The 16,797-nt window shown below is 50.3% G+C and overlaps 1 protein-coding gene across 3 annotated transcripts in view; it reads left to right on the plus strand.

The window, feature by feature from the left end:
* The window catches only part of CSNK1G3 (casein kinase 1 gamma 3), a 1,399,476-nt gene extending 1,385,114 nt beyond the window's left edge, over positions 1-14,362 (plus strand). For all 3 annotated transcript variants that reach the window (XM_069625586.1, XM_069625585.1, XM_069625587.1), the window contains one exon: positions 12,039-14,362. In XM_069625586.1, the coding sequence (XP_069481687.1) occupies positions 12,039-12,093 (55 nt within the window). In that variant the 3' untranslated portion in view covers positions 12,094-14,362. The remainder of the gene's footprint in view (positions 1-12,038) is intronic.
* Positions 14,363-16,797: the final 2,435 nt, after the last annotated feature.

The following is a 16,797-nucleotide window of genomic DNA, read 5'->3' on the forward strand; positions in this document are numbered from 1 at the left end:
CTGCGCAGTGTTCTGGGTCTTTTCTTCTGTCCCTCAAGGGCAAGGTGGCAGGGTGGTGAGGATCTTCACCGACACCACCACCACGATGTTCTACATCCGGAAGCAAGGGGGAACCAGATCCCCTGCCCTATCCAAGGAAGCCCAGGATCTGTGGCATTGGGCCGTTGCCCAAGGAATGTTTCTGGTGCCTTTTCATCTGGCAGGAATAAAAAACACCATCGCCGACTCTTCCGACGATGGGGCGAACCCCAGATCGATCTCTTCGCGACAGCGACGAACTCCAAGTGCTGGAGGTTCGCCCAGCAGGTTCCCCCAGCCGAGGAGCATGGGCGATGCTTTCTCGTTCCCCTGGGACGGCCTATTTCTTTATGCGTTGCCTCCGCTGCCGTTGCTGCTCCGGCTCATCAACCAGCTCAAGAGTTCCCGGTGCAGGATGATCCTCGTCGCACCGGCGTGGCCGAGACAGATCTGGTTCCCGGACCTTCTGAACTTGTCAGTGTCCACACCAGTCAAGCTGCCGACGGACGCAGATCTTCTCTCCAGAGAAGGAGGCGCCATTCTTCACCACAACCCAGAGTCGCTGAACTTACAGGCCTGGCTCCTGCAGCACTAGAATTTGGAGGGTACGACATCCCAGCCGACTGCAGAGAGGTTCTTGCAAAGGCCAGGGCATCCTCAACTCTCAAGTGCTATGGACATAAATGGAAGAGGTTCTCTGTCTGGTGCCGTGCACAGAAGATTAACCCTCTGCGGATTACGGCCCCTCAAGTATTGACGTACCTACTGTCATTGGCCAAGGCTGGACTAGCTCACGCTTCCATCAAGATACATCTGGCCGCCATCTCACGATACACCAGAACTACGGGACGGCGTCCTTGTGGTCTCATCGGCTGGTGAAGGAATTCATGAAAGGATTGTTCCGATCATTCCCGCCGGTGAAGGCCCCTGCCCCGGCGTGGGAGCTCAACGTAGTGCTGACCAGGCTCATGGGGGCCCCATTTGAGCCTATGCATTCGGCACTGTTGAAGTTTGTCGTGGAAGACAGCATTTCTCGTGGCCATCACCTCCGCACAACGAGTGGGAGAGATCCAGGCCCGATCTTGCAAGCCACCATACTTGACAGGAGGGTGGTGCTGAGGACGCACCCCTCCTTTAGCCCAAAGTGCCGTCGGACTTCCACCTCAACGAACCCTTGGTGTTGCCAGTTTTCTTCCCATCGCTTTCGTCGCCGGCTGAGAGGACTCTGCACTCGCTGGATGTAGCTAGAGCGCTGAAGTTCTACGTGGACCGCACAAAGAGTTTTCGGAAGACATCACAGCTGTTTGTAAACTTTAGACCTGTGAATCAAGGGAAGGCTCTCTCGAAGGCTTCCATTTCCAGATGGCTCTCCGGCTGCATCATACACTGTCACCGGTTGGCAAACCGACAGTTGCCCGGCTGTCCGAGAGCCCACTCGACCAGAGCGATCGCTACTACTACGGCGTTCCTATCTGGTGTGCCCCTGCTCGACATCTGCAGGGCTGCGACGTGGAGGTCGAGACACACCTCCACGAGATTCTACTGCGTCGATCAGGGCTCTAGGGAGGAGTCCAGGGTCGGCCAAGCAGTGCTGCGCAACCTGTTCGCTTAAGGTGAGCCTGGTAAGGAGGTAAGAGCTGCTTAATGTTGAGTTTTTTGTATTGCTTAATGTTGAGCCTGTTGCCACCTCCCGAGGTTGTGCATGTGTATACTGCTATGTATTCTTATATTCATGAGCATGTGAATCCATGCCAGACCCATGCTGGAGAACAACAGTTACAGGTAAGTAACTTGTTCCTTTTTCTGGTCGCAGTCCTACCGGCCCAGCATCTAGCTCACATCTAAGAGCTGCAAGGGGACGTTTCAGGCCTATGGAGAGACACTGCTCTGTCGCGACCCCTCGTGCATCAGGGGGGTCACTCCTCAAAAAAAGGCATGACTAGGCTCTCCTCTCTCCCATCCACTTTCACTCCCCAGTGGGAGGGCGACTCTCCATGTTCGTCGAGCAGTGGCATTCCATCACCACGGACGAATAGATGTTGCTGGTCCCACAGGGCCACACCCTAAAATTAATTGCGAGCCCACCCTGCAATCCTCTCTTGTCCAAGATCAAGAAGCCCTTGCCGTTACCCCTGCAAGAAGTTCAGTCTGTCCTCTCTAAAGGGGTGATCGAGCACGTTCCCCTTCAGCAACAAGGTCAAGGAGTGTACTGCAGATACTTTCTCGTCAGGAAGGCATCAGGGTTGGAGGCCATTATTGACCTGCACCTTTCCACGTTCCTGCATGCTAAAACCTTAAAAGTGGTCACACTCCAGTATGTTCTCACGCAGCTGCAGAAAAGGGATGTCCTATCTTCCTTTGACTTAGAAGACTCGTACTTTCATGTCCCAATCCATTTCTGGCACCAAAAGTACCTATGATTCCCTATCACAGGACAACATTTTGAATTCAAGGCCTTGCTCTTCAGCCTCTGCTCAGAGCCAAGGGTATTCACGAAATGTCTGGTTCCAGTGCCTGCTCACCTTTGTCCGTCGAGTGCACGTCTACCCGCACCTTGACGGTTGGCTGCACGTACTATTCTTGGGGGCTCCACTAGACACGCTGTCCTGCATCGCTACCTCTTTGGAGGACAGAGTGAAAGTAATGTTGGCAAAAACTCTACTGCTATCACAGAAGAATCAAAGCAGCACTCCATGCTTTAAATGCAGTCTCAAAAGTTCCTCGATAGAAACAGATCTCTGGCGCATGGAAGGACATTATTTTTCTAACGTACCCCTGTTGCAATGCTCTTCACTGGTGGATGCTTCGCTCCAATCTCACCCAGGGAGCACCATTTAGTCTGCGCAACTACTAGGTTACGGTCATTACAGAAGTGTCTCTGAAGGGCTGGGGGGACCCACACAGGCCATCTCCATGCCATGGGCCTCTGGTCACAAGACAAGAAGCAGTTTTACACTAAATTCCTGTGTTCTGTACCCTGATGTCCTTTCTACGGCAGCTTATGGGCCGGGTGGTCTGTGTGTTTACCGACAACACAACAGCAATGTTTTATATCTGCAAACAAGGCAGCACCTGTTCCTCTGTTTTGTCAACAGAAGCTCAGGTGTTATGGATGTGGGCTCTGTCCCACAATCTCTTCCTTCTCCCGTTCCATTTTCCGGGGTACACAGCACAATGACTGATTCCCTCAGCAGGGAGTTGCGCTCTTGCCGTGAGTAGCAACTTCTGCACAATCAAGTCTGCTGTGTATATTCAGCATGAAGGGTATGCCAGAGGTCAAACTCTTTGCTACCAAGGAGAATAAGAAATGGCATCCGCCTGCAAATTCCGTCACGAAGGGAGCCTAGAGTTGCCTTCTCGTGAGAAAGCATGTTTCTGTATGCGTGCCCTCCAGTGCCTCTTGTCCTTTGAGTGATCAGCATGTTCAGACGGCATCAGTGCAGTAATATATAGGTGACCCTAGCTTGGCTGATGTAATATTGGTACTCGGATGTCCTCAGCCTCTCAACGCCTCCTATCAGGCTAGCACTGCTTGTCAACTTTTTGTCCAGGGACCATGGAGCAGTGCTACACCACGACTCGGCCTACCTCAAGCTGATGGCCTTGCTCCTGTTTTCTTAGAGTTTAGAAGAATACCTATGCCCCCAGAATGTTGTGAGGTTCTGGTCACTGCCTGGGCTTCCTCCACGGAAGACTCTCTGTTGGTTGCCATCACCTCTGCAAGATGTGTGGTGGAATCCAGGCTCTCTTGTGCAATCCGCCCTACTTTACTTTCCACTGTTCCAAGGCGGTCCTTCGCACTAACCTGATCTTCATGCCCAAGATTCCATCTGCATTCCACATCAAACGACCTTGTGTTACTGCTGGTCTTTTTTTGGCTCTCCGTCCTCTCCTGTGGAACGGTCGTTGCACTCCCGGGGCCTGGATTGAGCTCTAAAGTTCTAGGTTCCCCACACAAAAGGTTTTCGCAAGTCTTCACAACTATTTGTGACTTTTGGTCCAGCTGGCATGGGCAATGCTCTTTCCAAAGCCTACATTGCTTGTTGGCGATCCTCTTGTCATCAATTGGCTGGAAGGCCTGTTTCAGGCAGGACCAGAGCTAATTCCACCAAGCAGTGGCTGGTACGATGGCATTGTTCTCTGATGTTCCCCTTCTGGACATTTGCCGGGTTGCGACATGGAGATCTGTCCATACCTTCACAAGGTTCTACTGTGTGAACAGAGATTTCAGTACAGGGTCGGCCAGGCAGTGATACACAACCTGGTTGGGCGAAGTAAGTGAGTGGTTGAGTTGTTTTTCTTCAGGATAGCTTTACCCCTTTACCCATTGTTGGTATAGTGTGTATACTGCTTTGTAATTTATTCAAATAGCATGTGACTCAATGAAAGATCCAGTGCCGGAGAAGGAATATGTTACTAAACTGTATCTCCTGTTCTCCAGCATTGGAATCTTTCATAGATTCACATGCAACTTTCCTGCCTACTACCCCTCTCATGACTCGCCTCTCATGCAGCGTGGTCGGGGATATGTCTTGGAAGACCTGGACCTCCGAACTGGATCTTATCCCTTCATCTCGCCTCCCCCAGGATCGCTTCCTTGGACTTGTAATCATAAAATTTAAACAACATCTTTCTAGTGGGGGCAGCGGGGATAGGGGGGTTTAATTTGGTGCATCTCTCTTAGGCCCAATCCTATGGGCTCAGTCTATCTTAATCGTGACATGGGGGCCGTCTGCTTGGAGCAGTTGGAAGAGTTGCCTGTCGCAGCCCTGGATATCATCTCCTTTTGTTCCTTCCCTGAGGAATTTAATAGACAGGTTCTTCCACTGTGCTCTGGTTTCCAGGTCATTAAACGTGGCACGCACCATCTCAGTGTCTTCTTTGAGTGAAGCCAGGGAGCCCTGGCCGTCATTCAGGTCTGACGCCAGCTCTGCTGTCGACCTCTCTCCTTCGTCCGCTCTGTCTCCCAACACACACCTCTCTTTCCGCAGCTCCCTAGCGGAGTGCACCATTTCCTTCCAGAGATCAGCTATCTCGGAGAGCAGGGATTCTTGAATGCCTCTCTTTAGGGTGTCTAGCACGCGCGATAAGAAGTCCGGTGTGAGCATTTGGGCAACCGCACCCGATTGGGATGGTCCGTCTGCTTCTCCCTCCATGGTGTCTGCTGTGGCGCTGACTTAACAGGTATGCCTGGATGTCTGGCAATGTATTATTCTTCTTGCCTAACTTATGCATTTGCCCTGCTTCATTGAATCCAAAATGGCGGGTGATCGTCACTACTGCGTGGGTTAGCAAAACACTGTCTTGGGGCCAGTGCACTGGGTCCTCCTGTGGACGATGGCTCCTGGTGGGGCTGGCTTGGTAGTCCAGAAGTTGTATTCCTGTCTCCTCCTCCTGCCTGTGTTCAGCTCTCCCTTTACAGAGACTCCTCCCTTTCTGCGCTGCAACTCCTTGTTTTGTTAATGCAGGGCCAGCTGTCTTCTTCTCTCTGCCAGTGGCCCACAGGCTTTCGCCGGGCACTCAGACACAAAATCCACCTCTTTACTCCCATTGGGGCCAGCACGGAGTCACCCAGCGCACCCGACTACTTCAAGGCCTCAGAGGGGTCCCCACACCTCGACGGGGCTCACCTGCTTTTCCATCTGCTGTTTTACCTCTGTGTGGTCAACAAGGGCAGACTCCTACTATATAGGCTATCAGGCCACCAGGAGGCTGTGCAGGCCTCCACTACAGGATCCCCATTCGGCTGCCTCCCAGGTTAGCCTGTAATCTGGGCCCTACAGGCACATCTCCGCGCCGCAGCAGCAGTGTTGCAGCATGCCCGTGGGCAGGCTGGGCTCCAGCAAAAGCAGCCCCCCCCCACACGGGGCCGATCCGGCTGTCCAGCTCTGCCCGCGCACACTTCTCTCTCCACCAGGTCCCGGCCACCATCCTCCGCCAGGCACGCAGGGGGGGGGGGGAGAGATTCCATTCACAGGCTTCTTGCGGTGAAGTCTGGCTCCTCAGCCCTGGTCTCCCTCGCTCTCACAGACCACTGTAGCACTCCACTCCCATCTGCACATCAGTTCAAAGTGCCACCCGTAATCCTGTACCGGCTCCTCCCGGCTCCGGGTAGCCCTCTCCCTTATGTCCTGTTACTGTTCTTGGGGTTTATTGCAGTGCTTCCATCTTACCCGCACCGCCTGCAGTTTTACTGCCTGCCACCTCATCAGTCATAGCAGCTGTCATTTCGACGTTGCGCAGACCCAGTGCATCGGCAGACCCTCACCGATACTGGGATCATGCCTGGAGCCACAACAAAAAGATTCACTGCCTTTAGGGTCATATAGCGGGCCAGTGGACGGAGCTTGTTGATATGATATGATATGATAGGTATTTATAACGCACTTAATACCCAGAGGTTTCTAAGTGCGGACCAGGGGATCAAACCTGTGTTGCTCTGTGCTGTTTTGCTTCCAAGGCGAGCACGTTGCCCCTAAGATATCCTCCCGAGGCAGGTGGTGAAAGCTTTTGTCCTACCTCTCTGCATCTTGGCCACCTCCCCATCCGTCTGCTCTTTTAACCTTGCTGTAATTTTCCTTTGTCTCTCCTTATTTTAAGTGTGAACCTTTTTCCCTCAAGTGGTTGGATGCGTGCGTCTTTTTCCGCTTTTTCATGGTGCTTTTATTTCAGGGAGTGTGCATGTAGCAGCTGGTAAAGCAGTAAGTGGTTGGCTACACTGCTACATTACATGAAGTCTAAATATGTCCTGGGCCTTGATGAACTTAATTGAATTATGTTTTCAAATTTTCACTTTGTGTTTGATTTCAAGCAAGATGTTTCTTGCTTTTATATTTGTCAATAGCGTCCATGAGTTTCTGGACATTCACTACTGATCTTTCTGCATTATCGCCTAACTGGATTAAGTGATACAATGTTCTTCTACCAGCCTTTTTCTTTTTTTAATCATGTTTCACTGAGTTCTGTGACTTGTATTGGCAGATATGTGATATGAAGACATACAAGTTGCAGAACAGTTTTAAAATCGGACCATTAAATTACTACTCAAATAAGAGATTTTTAATTTATCGACTTAACATTTGATTTCCAAAACGAAAAATAATTGTGTGTCTATCACTAGATCCTGAGAGTGTTGCAAGTGAATAAAGGGCAGAGCCCCTTTAAGGAAATGGGGAAACACAGAGCAGGCGGAGGGAGCAGGAATAGGAGGGGCAGGTGGAGGGAAACGGTAGTTGTGATGAGAAGTAGTAAAGGGAAGGTCGAAATGGAGACTGCCTCCTGCGTAGTCATTACGTGTGCGCAGTGCTGCCCATGAGAGGGGCCAACAACTGGCGACGAGCCGATGATGCCGCACGCCGTGCAGAAGGCGGTGTGGCGGGGTGAGGAGCACCCAGCAGAACGGTGGGCCAGCAGAAGTAACCACGTCGGAGAAAGAGTCCAGCAGGAGGAGCTACACTGGAGTCCAGCAGCAGACTGCCGTGCAATGCTCAGCAAAAGGACTGGAATAGCCGACCAAGTAGACCGTGTGACTCACGGAAGAAGGCCAACAGCAGAGACACAGCCCAGCAGTGAAAGAGAACATATCTCTGCATGATGGACACCACCAAGGAGGAGCCCAGTGTCCGGAGGAGGACAGCGGTAACGGCCTCCAGCAGGACGGTGCTAGGACGCACAAGACGTGCCCAGCTGGAAGACGAACCCGGCAAACGAGATGAGCCCGGCAAACGAGACGAGCCCAGCAGGCATCCAGAGGACTGGAGGCAGGAAGGCCTGCAGCCCACGTGTGTGAAGGAAGCCGCAGGGGTAACTCGCCAAGAGGACCGAAGATGCCGAACCCGGCAGCCCATGCCGGCAGGAAAAGGAGGAGAGGGAGGTGCCCAGCAGCCCGTGCCGCAGCGCGGAGGAGCCCGGGAAGAGCTCAACAACCCGCCATGACGCGCGGTGAAGCCCAGCAGCTGCAGCTCAGACGGGGAAGCAACAGGCATACGGGTAAGAAGCCCCACACCCTTCCCCCACCACCGCAGGCCAAGAGCCCTGCCCAGGAGCAACGGCCAAGTTATATTTAACGCTAGTACCGCATCGAATTTTCCCACGAGCGCCATGTGACATTTAGAGGATCCAGACCCGCAGAGCCACCAGCCCACATGCCTGCAGGGCAAAACCTACACCTCCACGAACACCAGTGTGAAACCCTACCCAAAGGAAACAGCGGAGCACACTCAAGTCCCCACCACACCAGCCATCCGCCAGTCAGAGACCTCCAAAGAGAGGAAAAAGGCCCACACCCATGACCCTGCCAAGCAGACCCATAAGAATTGTGGCCCACCCCGACAGGACCCACCTGACAAGGCCCTAATCCAGCCCACCAGCTATACCGCGCACATCACAGCCGCCGCGCTGAGCAGTCCAAACAATTGCAGAGGAAATGAAGCTCAGGTGGGAAAACACTAAAGCCTATCCAGAGAACCACCTGCCTAACCGCACAGCACCTCAAGGCAGCTGCATCTACCCAGCCACTGAGAAACGCAGCTCACCCACGTGAAAGTGCACCAAAACTGCCCAGCACGCACACGAGAGCAGCACAACACATACAAAGCATCTGCACACCAGCAGCCCCAATACAGGTGCGGCAACCACACCCCACAAAACAACAGGCCACACTACGCAAGGACAGACCGCCGCAGATAGCGAATAGCAAATCCGTGCGCAGACCTAATGCACAATGGAACATCCACCATAACCCACCCACGACTGCACCACGACCACGCTATAGGAGGCTAGCAAGACGCGACGACAGACAACGCCATAGCAAGAACCCCTGCCACGACACTCCACCATTAAGGGCAACCAAGCGCATGTGGCTGCAGACGGTGGAGGACCGGCCCAGCTCAGTCTAGGACCTCTATCAAACGCCACCCTTATGCGATGGCCCAACCCATTCGCATTGAACCCGCATCACGACCAGGGACAAAGATGGGAAGACTGGGTCGAGGAGTTCGAGGACTTCCTAGGAGCAACCGAAGGGCAAGACTTACCCAACAAAATGAACATTTTCACCAACATGGCAAGAAAATAAATAAAAGGCATTATCAAGACGATTCCAGCACAAGACAGGACCACGTACCAAAGCCGCCTCACTGCAGTCAACAGGCTGTTAGAAGGCACCAACAAAGACTATGAACGCTTTGCATTCAATCAACACGTGCAGCTTCTGCATGAGTCCATTTGAGAGTTTGTCATCCGTCTCCAACAGAAAATACTGCACTGCGACTTCGCCAACTTCAATGATGAGGTGGCTATATGGCTGAGGATCATAGAAGGGTGCACCTCGTCAACACTCAGGAAACACCGTCTCAAAAAGCCTCTGCCCCTAATGAAAATACTCACTCTGGCAAAACATACGAGCGGTTTGACGCACAGGCAGCTGCCGTTGAAGGCAAAAACAAGCGTGACTCCATTGCGTCCCTCACGGCAGGGAAGCCAGAATAATCTAAGCCCACAGCACCCACGGGGGCAGCAAAGACTTGGAAGCCACCGGCAACATAGCCCGAGCAATGCGCAATGCCACAGGTGCGGGTGGGACATCCCACACAGACGACTATGCCCGGCCATCGGACGGAGATGGCGGCGCTATGGCCAAAATGGCCACCTTCGGGTGGTGTGCAGGGTGGGACCGCCTACAAACTCGGCATGCCAACCCATACCACCACCAAGCATGACGAGACAACCTGGACACTCAGGAGGCCCCACGACCGGCTAAGGCACTGGAGGACCCGGGCACCACCGCCCCAAGCAAGACACCCAAGTCCGCCGATAACACGGCTAGACATCAGGAAGGACATCGGGGACATGGACAAAAAATCCACCCAGACCATATGGGTGTGAACACCCCCTCTACCCAGAATCAAGTAACCCAAGGAGGTTACGACTGCGACTGGCACACGACACACGAACCTCACCCGTCCTGCAAGACGATCGTGAGTCACGCAACCACCCAGGACCCTTTGAGATGCCGTACGGGGTGGGGGGGAATATGGAGGCCACAGTAAACGTCGCTACAGGGCAACGTTACCTGACACGAGCGGAAGCACACCCCCTGGACAAATCCCAAGCCTACGTAGTCCAGTGAGGAACAGCACAGCCGGTACAGCCAAAAGGACGATCACGACCCAACCCAGGGAGACCGTAGAGCACCTGCCACCATCCACATGATACCGAGCCCCGCCATAGGGCAAAGCCGCCTCAGCCATAGGACAGCACTACAGTGTGCCGTCATCAACAGTCATTATAGGTAATTCTAAGTAACCCAGAGGAACGACCACAGTGAAATGACGCCATAAGCATCCTCCTTCCACAAGTTATATTTTGAGGGACATGAACCAATGAAAGAGGCAGCGATTGGGATGGAGGAATCCGAGAGTGCAGAGACAAATGAAACGCTGCAACAAGAAAATGCGGGGGAGACCCGCGAGCAACCGAGCAGGCCCCATCGAACTACAAAGAGACCCCAACGGCTTATTGAGCAAATGTAGCCAGGGAAGACTCATGTTTAGTGTGGGGGAGGTATTGCAAGTGAATAAAGGGCAGAGCCCCTTTAAGGAAAGAAAGACAGAAGAGTGGGAGGGAGCGGGAAGAAGGGGGAGGGTAAGGGGGGGGAGGAGGGAAACGGCAGTTGTGATGAGGAGTAATAAAGGGAAGGTTGTAATCGAGACTGGCTCCTGCGTAGTCATTAAGTGTGAGCAGTCTTACCCATGAGATGGGCCAACAGAGAACAGGTTCTATGAAGGCCCAGGTATTATGTTTGTCTGATCCGAGGCCAACATTTCAATATTTTACAGGGATCTAACCAGTGATCCTTGTCTAATAGAATGTTGAAGTAACTGAACTGCCTAGGACTTCTTTTAACTGAATTAACTCGACAGAGTCAGGCTTCACATCTGTGGGGTTGTGTAATGTCAACATTTCAGGCTAATGGAACCTGAATTACCAGCTGTATTCCACAGTTGTCAAATAATGTGATGCAAGTAGATAGATGGTAACCTTGCCCCAGCTTGGGGTGTCAAACATGGGAATGACGGAAAAGGTATGCGTTTTCTAAATGAAAGGCTGAAATATCTTGAATATGTGCATACTTTGAGTAGGGAATCAAATTCCTTTCGAAACTTCATAACACTTAGACCCACTATTACAAGGTCTGCTCCATCACATAATTATTGATTTTTTTTGTTTATTTAAATCTTTTATTTTCATTTTAACCATACAACTTCATGTCAAACAATTGGTTATCAGGGCTAAGCATCCAGATACCCTTCCAGGATGGAAGCAAGTCAACAGAGTTGGAACATAAATCCTCCTCCCACATCATCCCCCAACACCCTTGCACATCCAATTCCCGGTGCCCTCCACCCTCTCCCCAAGCATTATCAACCCCCTTCGTCCAATCGGGATCCCCCTACTATTTATGGCAGGCGCAACTCTGACCGCACTACAAGCCTTTCCCAGACCTCATGCCACACTGTGTACTGTGCTCTGTCGTCCTCCAGAGCACCCAGCCGTAAGGCTATGTCCATATCGGCCCAGACCCACTTGCGCAATTCTCTCAGCCAATCCCCCTTCCTGGGCCACCCCACCCCCAGTAGCCTTCCAGGCCATAGCCACAGCCATTTTAGTCAATATGAACCCCTACAAGACCACTCTGAGGGCAACCCTGTACCATTTACTCTTCGTAACGGGCCCCAGCACACAGTGCTTTACTGTGAGTTGGATCCTTGCATCCACCAGGTGAGACATTTCTTCATAAACCTCTTCCCAGAATCCCTTGACTTGGTCACAATCCCACCACATGTGCATGAAAGTCCCAACACCTCTAGCAAGACGGACTTGCTCTTGGTCATTTTATTCACTTTAGCCAGTGTGACATATACCCTTGTCACAATCTTATATTGTATCCATTGATATTAAAAAAAGAGGCGTTTAGGTTTTCATTCATATTAATTTATATTTCATGTTCCTCACTACAGGTGCTGCTGTTTTTTCAAGCGACGGAAAAGGAAAACTATTCAGCGCCACAAATGACTCTGGATGGTGACAGATTATAGGGAATTACTCGCATTTTCATCTGCTATCTTGTGATGAAAATTATCTCTGCAGCTACCACGAACATCTTGCAGGCACCCATCATGTTTTATTTCTTCAGCCATCTTTTCAAAGCTTTCAGGATTTCAAAATGCATCCCCATCAGTTAATGGACCAACAACATTTTACAACTGAAAATCGCTCTGTCAGCCAAATATCAAAATAGATTGTGTGAGATTGCTGTTAGTTTTTACAACCGTTTTCTCCTACACCAGTCTTAAGTAGACGGTGCTGAAGAAAATGATGCAAAACTAAGCTTTGTATATTTATTGCACCTTTTAAGGTGGATGTGTTATTTGGCATAGTTATAGATGTTCCTTATTACTGATGGTACTATGCTCCTAATTTGTTAGAAAAATCTGTTTTCCATGATGTGATGGAAATCACGGACTATAGGTATTGATGAAGATCTTGGATGGATGAACCTTAGGAAAACAACAACTTTGATTTTGTTGGAAAGGAACATCAAGACTTTCATGAGTAAAGTACAATTATTGGAAAATCTGCATTAATTGAACCGCGCATACAAGTGCAGGGTACACGTAAAATGACTGTTGAAATTAAATGAAACGGGCTGAGGTCTAAATAATATATCTTGTGCTTCCTAGTAACATCTTTTAAAATGTCAACAGAATACTTTTACCAGTGCAAGAATTAAGAGGTATTAAACACTAGATAGAAGGCATCATTATGTAGCCTACTTGAAGAATAGAAATCTGCTTGTAGCGGAGCTCATACTGATGTATAGTATACCTGCTTCTGAGGGATCTCCTAATCCGTTAACTAAAAAAGAAAATGGACGCCACGTGACAGTGTTGAATCAGTGTACAATATACCGTGCTCTGTTTTTTGGTAATGAAGAATGGAAGCAAGTGAGGCGTTGATGCTTTTTGAATATGTTGAAAGTTGTTTGCAAAGTTCTCCTGTGACACTCTAGAACATTCTTACCTTTCAGTGGACAATTGCAGTTGTGAATTGTTTTTGAAAGGGTTGGAAGGTTCACCCTTCCTCCCTCCCAAGAAAATCTTTTGAAGTGCCTGCATTATGAACATGAGCAAATCAGTTGTTCAAAGGAAAACACAACCTATTACATGTTTTCAATCAGTTTAATTTAACGCCATAATGACCGAGGTTTATGGTTTTGGGGTCATCCTAGTCAACTTTTTGGCAGAATTCCAGATGAGGAGGAAGCTAGCTCCATTGATTAAGTTGACCAAAACACTAATTGCTTCATAAACTTTGTTAGAGTTCCTCCAGGAATAAACTTGTATTGTTTCCTTCTTTTCACAGACCTCAAGTCTAACTTATTTATTTCTGATTTGTGGCAACATTAAAAAATGTGTATTGAAAGCAGAAAAATGCACATCTTTGCATTTGGTATTGCATTTACAGGGATTTTATTTGTATTCTCTAATTTATTTGTTTTTTAAACAACCCAGAGTGCAGTACATTATGTTGGACTATGATTGCATAAACACACTAAAACTGTGATCCTAGAGGTTGTTTTCTGGTCTCTCTTAACTAAATGGTCTTTTTACATGTTTTTTGGAGACCTGTTTTCAGATAAAAAAAATATATAATTTACTGTCTTGTGAGTCAGCTGTTTCTGTTCTGCCAGTTCATTACTTATGTCTTAAGCTCAAGGAAAGAAATTGAAATGGTGGAACGCATTCTTGACCGTTCTAATGTGAATTGACTTGTTCATCTTGACGGGTTTGACCAAATTCTGTTTTTCATAGTATGTAAATACATACAGTATCTATTGGTTTGATACACCTGCTAAATTGCATTTTCAGTTGGGTTTTTCTTTTTTCTTTTTCTTTTGCCCTGTACATTGTTTGTATGATCTGAACTTATGACACATAATAAAGTGTGTATAGTAATAAAAATGATGGACTTAAAATATTTTAAAATATATGAAAACCCTTGATCTGCTGCAGACCAGTTGTTAGACATTTGCTGTTCAGCAATATTTGTAAGTGCTATCTTTTACTGCCTAGAAAGAGATTTATTTCTTTGCAGTACTAACTGGTCAATAGTCAGTAATGCAGGTATGTTCGGGTAAAGCCAACGTTGTTAGCCATTTATATGCTTTCCCCCAATCTATACTAATGATGTTACCTTTGCCTGAATGTCTGAAAACTGAAATACACCTCTGAGTAAGAGTATGTAACTAAAGAAAAATAAAGAATAAAGGTAGTTTTTTTAACTTGTTTTTTTTTCTTTTCCTGCAGTCTGTGTACAACCGAACAGGAGAGTTTTTATGGTTGCATGCTTTACTTCTTGTTGAACTATACATTATCATTGTATGTGCAGCTTTGGAGAACAGTTGCCAACATGGAGCATGATTTTTCCAGATGTCCGGCAAGTACACACTGTAGAAGTGCAGCCAGGGTGACAAATACAGAAAAAACTACTGTGAAGGGTACAATTGCATTACATGCAGAACGTTTTGAAATTATTTTTCTGTCTATAATCCCCAAAATCTTGAAACTGGATATACTCATTGTGTTTGTCAGAAACCTTCTACTGGGTCCCTGTTGTGCTGTGCCTAGAACTCCAATATGGAAATAATAATGTGGAGGTCTTCCCAATTATTTCGAGTGGATTGGGTCCTCCGACGTATTCCATATCTATGACAGTAATCACCACAGCTGTGCTGCTTTGGAAAATTTTCGGCTCCTGCGTCGATGTGCCGTCCCCGAGGACCTCCTCCGACAGCCGACGTCACCTGATGTGATAAGTGGGACGCACGACGCCCGTAGCCTCCGTTCCGTTTTTTCCGCGAACGTGTTTGCTTCGTGAATCTCGGTACGCCTCGACTCTTTGGAGTTCTGTTGTATTCTTCTCGGTTCTTTGAACCTGTTCGGTTTTTGTGAAAAGCCTGTTCGTGACGATGTCTACCTCGTCTTCAACCCCGTGTCCGGGATTCAAGAAATGCGGGGACTGTGGGTCCAAGATGTCGGTAACGGACTCGCACGACGCCTGCCTCTGGTGCCTCGGGGAGGCCCACGACACGGACGACTGTTAACTCTGTCGCTCACGGCCAAGGCCTTGCGGGAGCACAAGAAGTTGTTGTCGGTAGGTAGGGTGTCTAAGCCCCGGAAGTCGAGGTCTGCGGGGCTTTCGACGGATGATTCGAGAGGCGACTCTCCGCGTCATCGTCGGAGGTCCAGTGGGTCTCCTTCCAGGAGTCGGTCTCGCCACTCCTCTGCCTCTTGGAGGCATTCCCGTCGGCGGGTCGTTTATCCCACCATGCAAGAGAAACCGGAGGAATGGGCTTCCTTCGGGAAGAAGATGTTAGAGATTCTCGAATCGCAGGGCACCGGTCCATCCGCGCCTCCAAGTGGGGTCGGTCGTGATCGGTCGAGAGACACCGCTCGCACCCCTTCGGGCTCGAGTGGTCGGCACGGTTCGCGGGAGAGGTCCCACTCGGACAAGGGTAACCGTTCTTGCCATGCCCGTTCCAGGTCCCGGTCCTCGACGTGCTCGAGACCGCGTGATCCTGTGCAGTCTTCGGGGAAGACGTCGACGCCTGTGGCGCCGAGGTCGTCGATGACCTCTCTCGAGGCTCTGCCTCCGAGGGGGTCGTCGACGCTGTCGGTGCCTAGGTCGTCGAAGGACACGCTCGGAGCTCTGGCTTCGAGGCCTGTGTCGACGCCGCCGATGCTGGTGGCGCTGCAGATGACCCCAACGCCTTTCGAGGCGGTGGTGTCGGAGGGGCCTCGTGGCACGGGGGTAGCCCCTAGAAAGGCTCTGGCTAAGGTCAGGCATAGCTTTTTTCCCCAGGTGTCTTCCTCTCACCGCCTGGAGTACATTTCAGAGGGTGATGAGGGCTCTGATGAGGTCTTGGTTCTGGTTACGGTGCCAGATGAGCTTCTCTTTCGGGCCATAGCCAATTTGATGACCTGAGGCAGTCACTGCATGATGCCAGTGGACTGGACACCTCTCCGGAGGTGGTGTTTTGTAGGCCTGAGCCTGGCACTCATGCCGATTCTTCGTACCGGCGCCTTACGTCTCGAGTCAACGAGTACTTGGGATGGTCGGCTCTCCCAGGGGAGTTTGTTCAGGATGATCTCACGGACATCCTCGATCTTGGTCCCCCCACTGACCCGGTACTGCCGTTTCATATGGCTCTGCAGAGAAGGGTGGCGGCGGGGGCTTGGACTGCTCCGGAGAGTCTCCCGGTAGTGGGCAAGTCTTTGTTGCGAAAATACCGTCCAGCAAGTAGGGACCCCTGCTACTTGTCCAGGCACCCCCTCCGGAGAGTTTGGTGGTGCAGGCGGCTACGGCCCCGGCAAAGCAGGCGTCGTATCCTACCATCCCTCCGGATAGGGACGACAAACGTTTTGATGGCTGGGCGAAGAAAGTGTTTTCTTCAGGGGGTATGGCGCTTCAGGCGGCCAACTCCCTATGTGCCTTGTCTCCTTTCACACACACTCTGTGGAACTGTGTTGCATTAGCGGCTGAACATATTCCTGAAGGGGACGAACGGGATGGTTTCCTTGCTATGGTTCATGATGGCAAGGATGCCATGTGTGAGGCCGTTCAGTCGGGTTTGGACATGGCAGATTTTGTCAGCTGGTCCATGGCGGCGAGCACCGTAATACGCAGGTTTGCGTGGTTGCGGAAGTCGGGGTTCGC

The sequence above is a fragment of the Ambystoma mexicanum genome, chromosome 6p (assembly GCF_040938575.1).
Source record: "Ambystoma mexicanum isolate Mex_15411 chromosome 6p, UKY_AmexF1_1, whole genome shotgun sequence".
NCBI lineage: Eukaryota > Metazoa > Chordata > Amphibia > Caudata > Ambystomatidae > Ambystoma > Ambystoma mexicanum.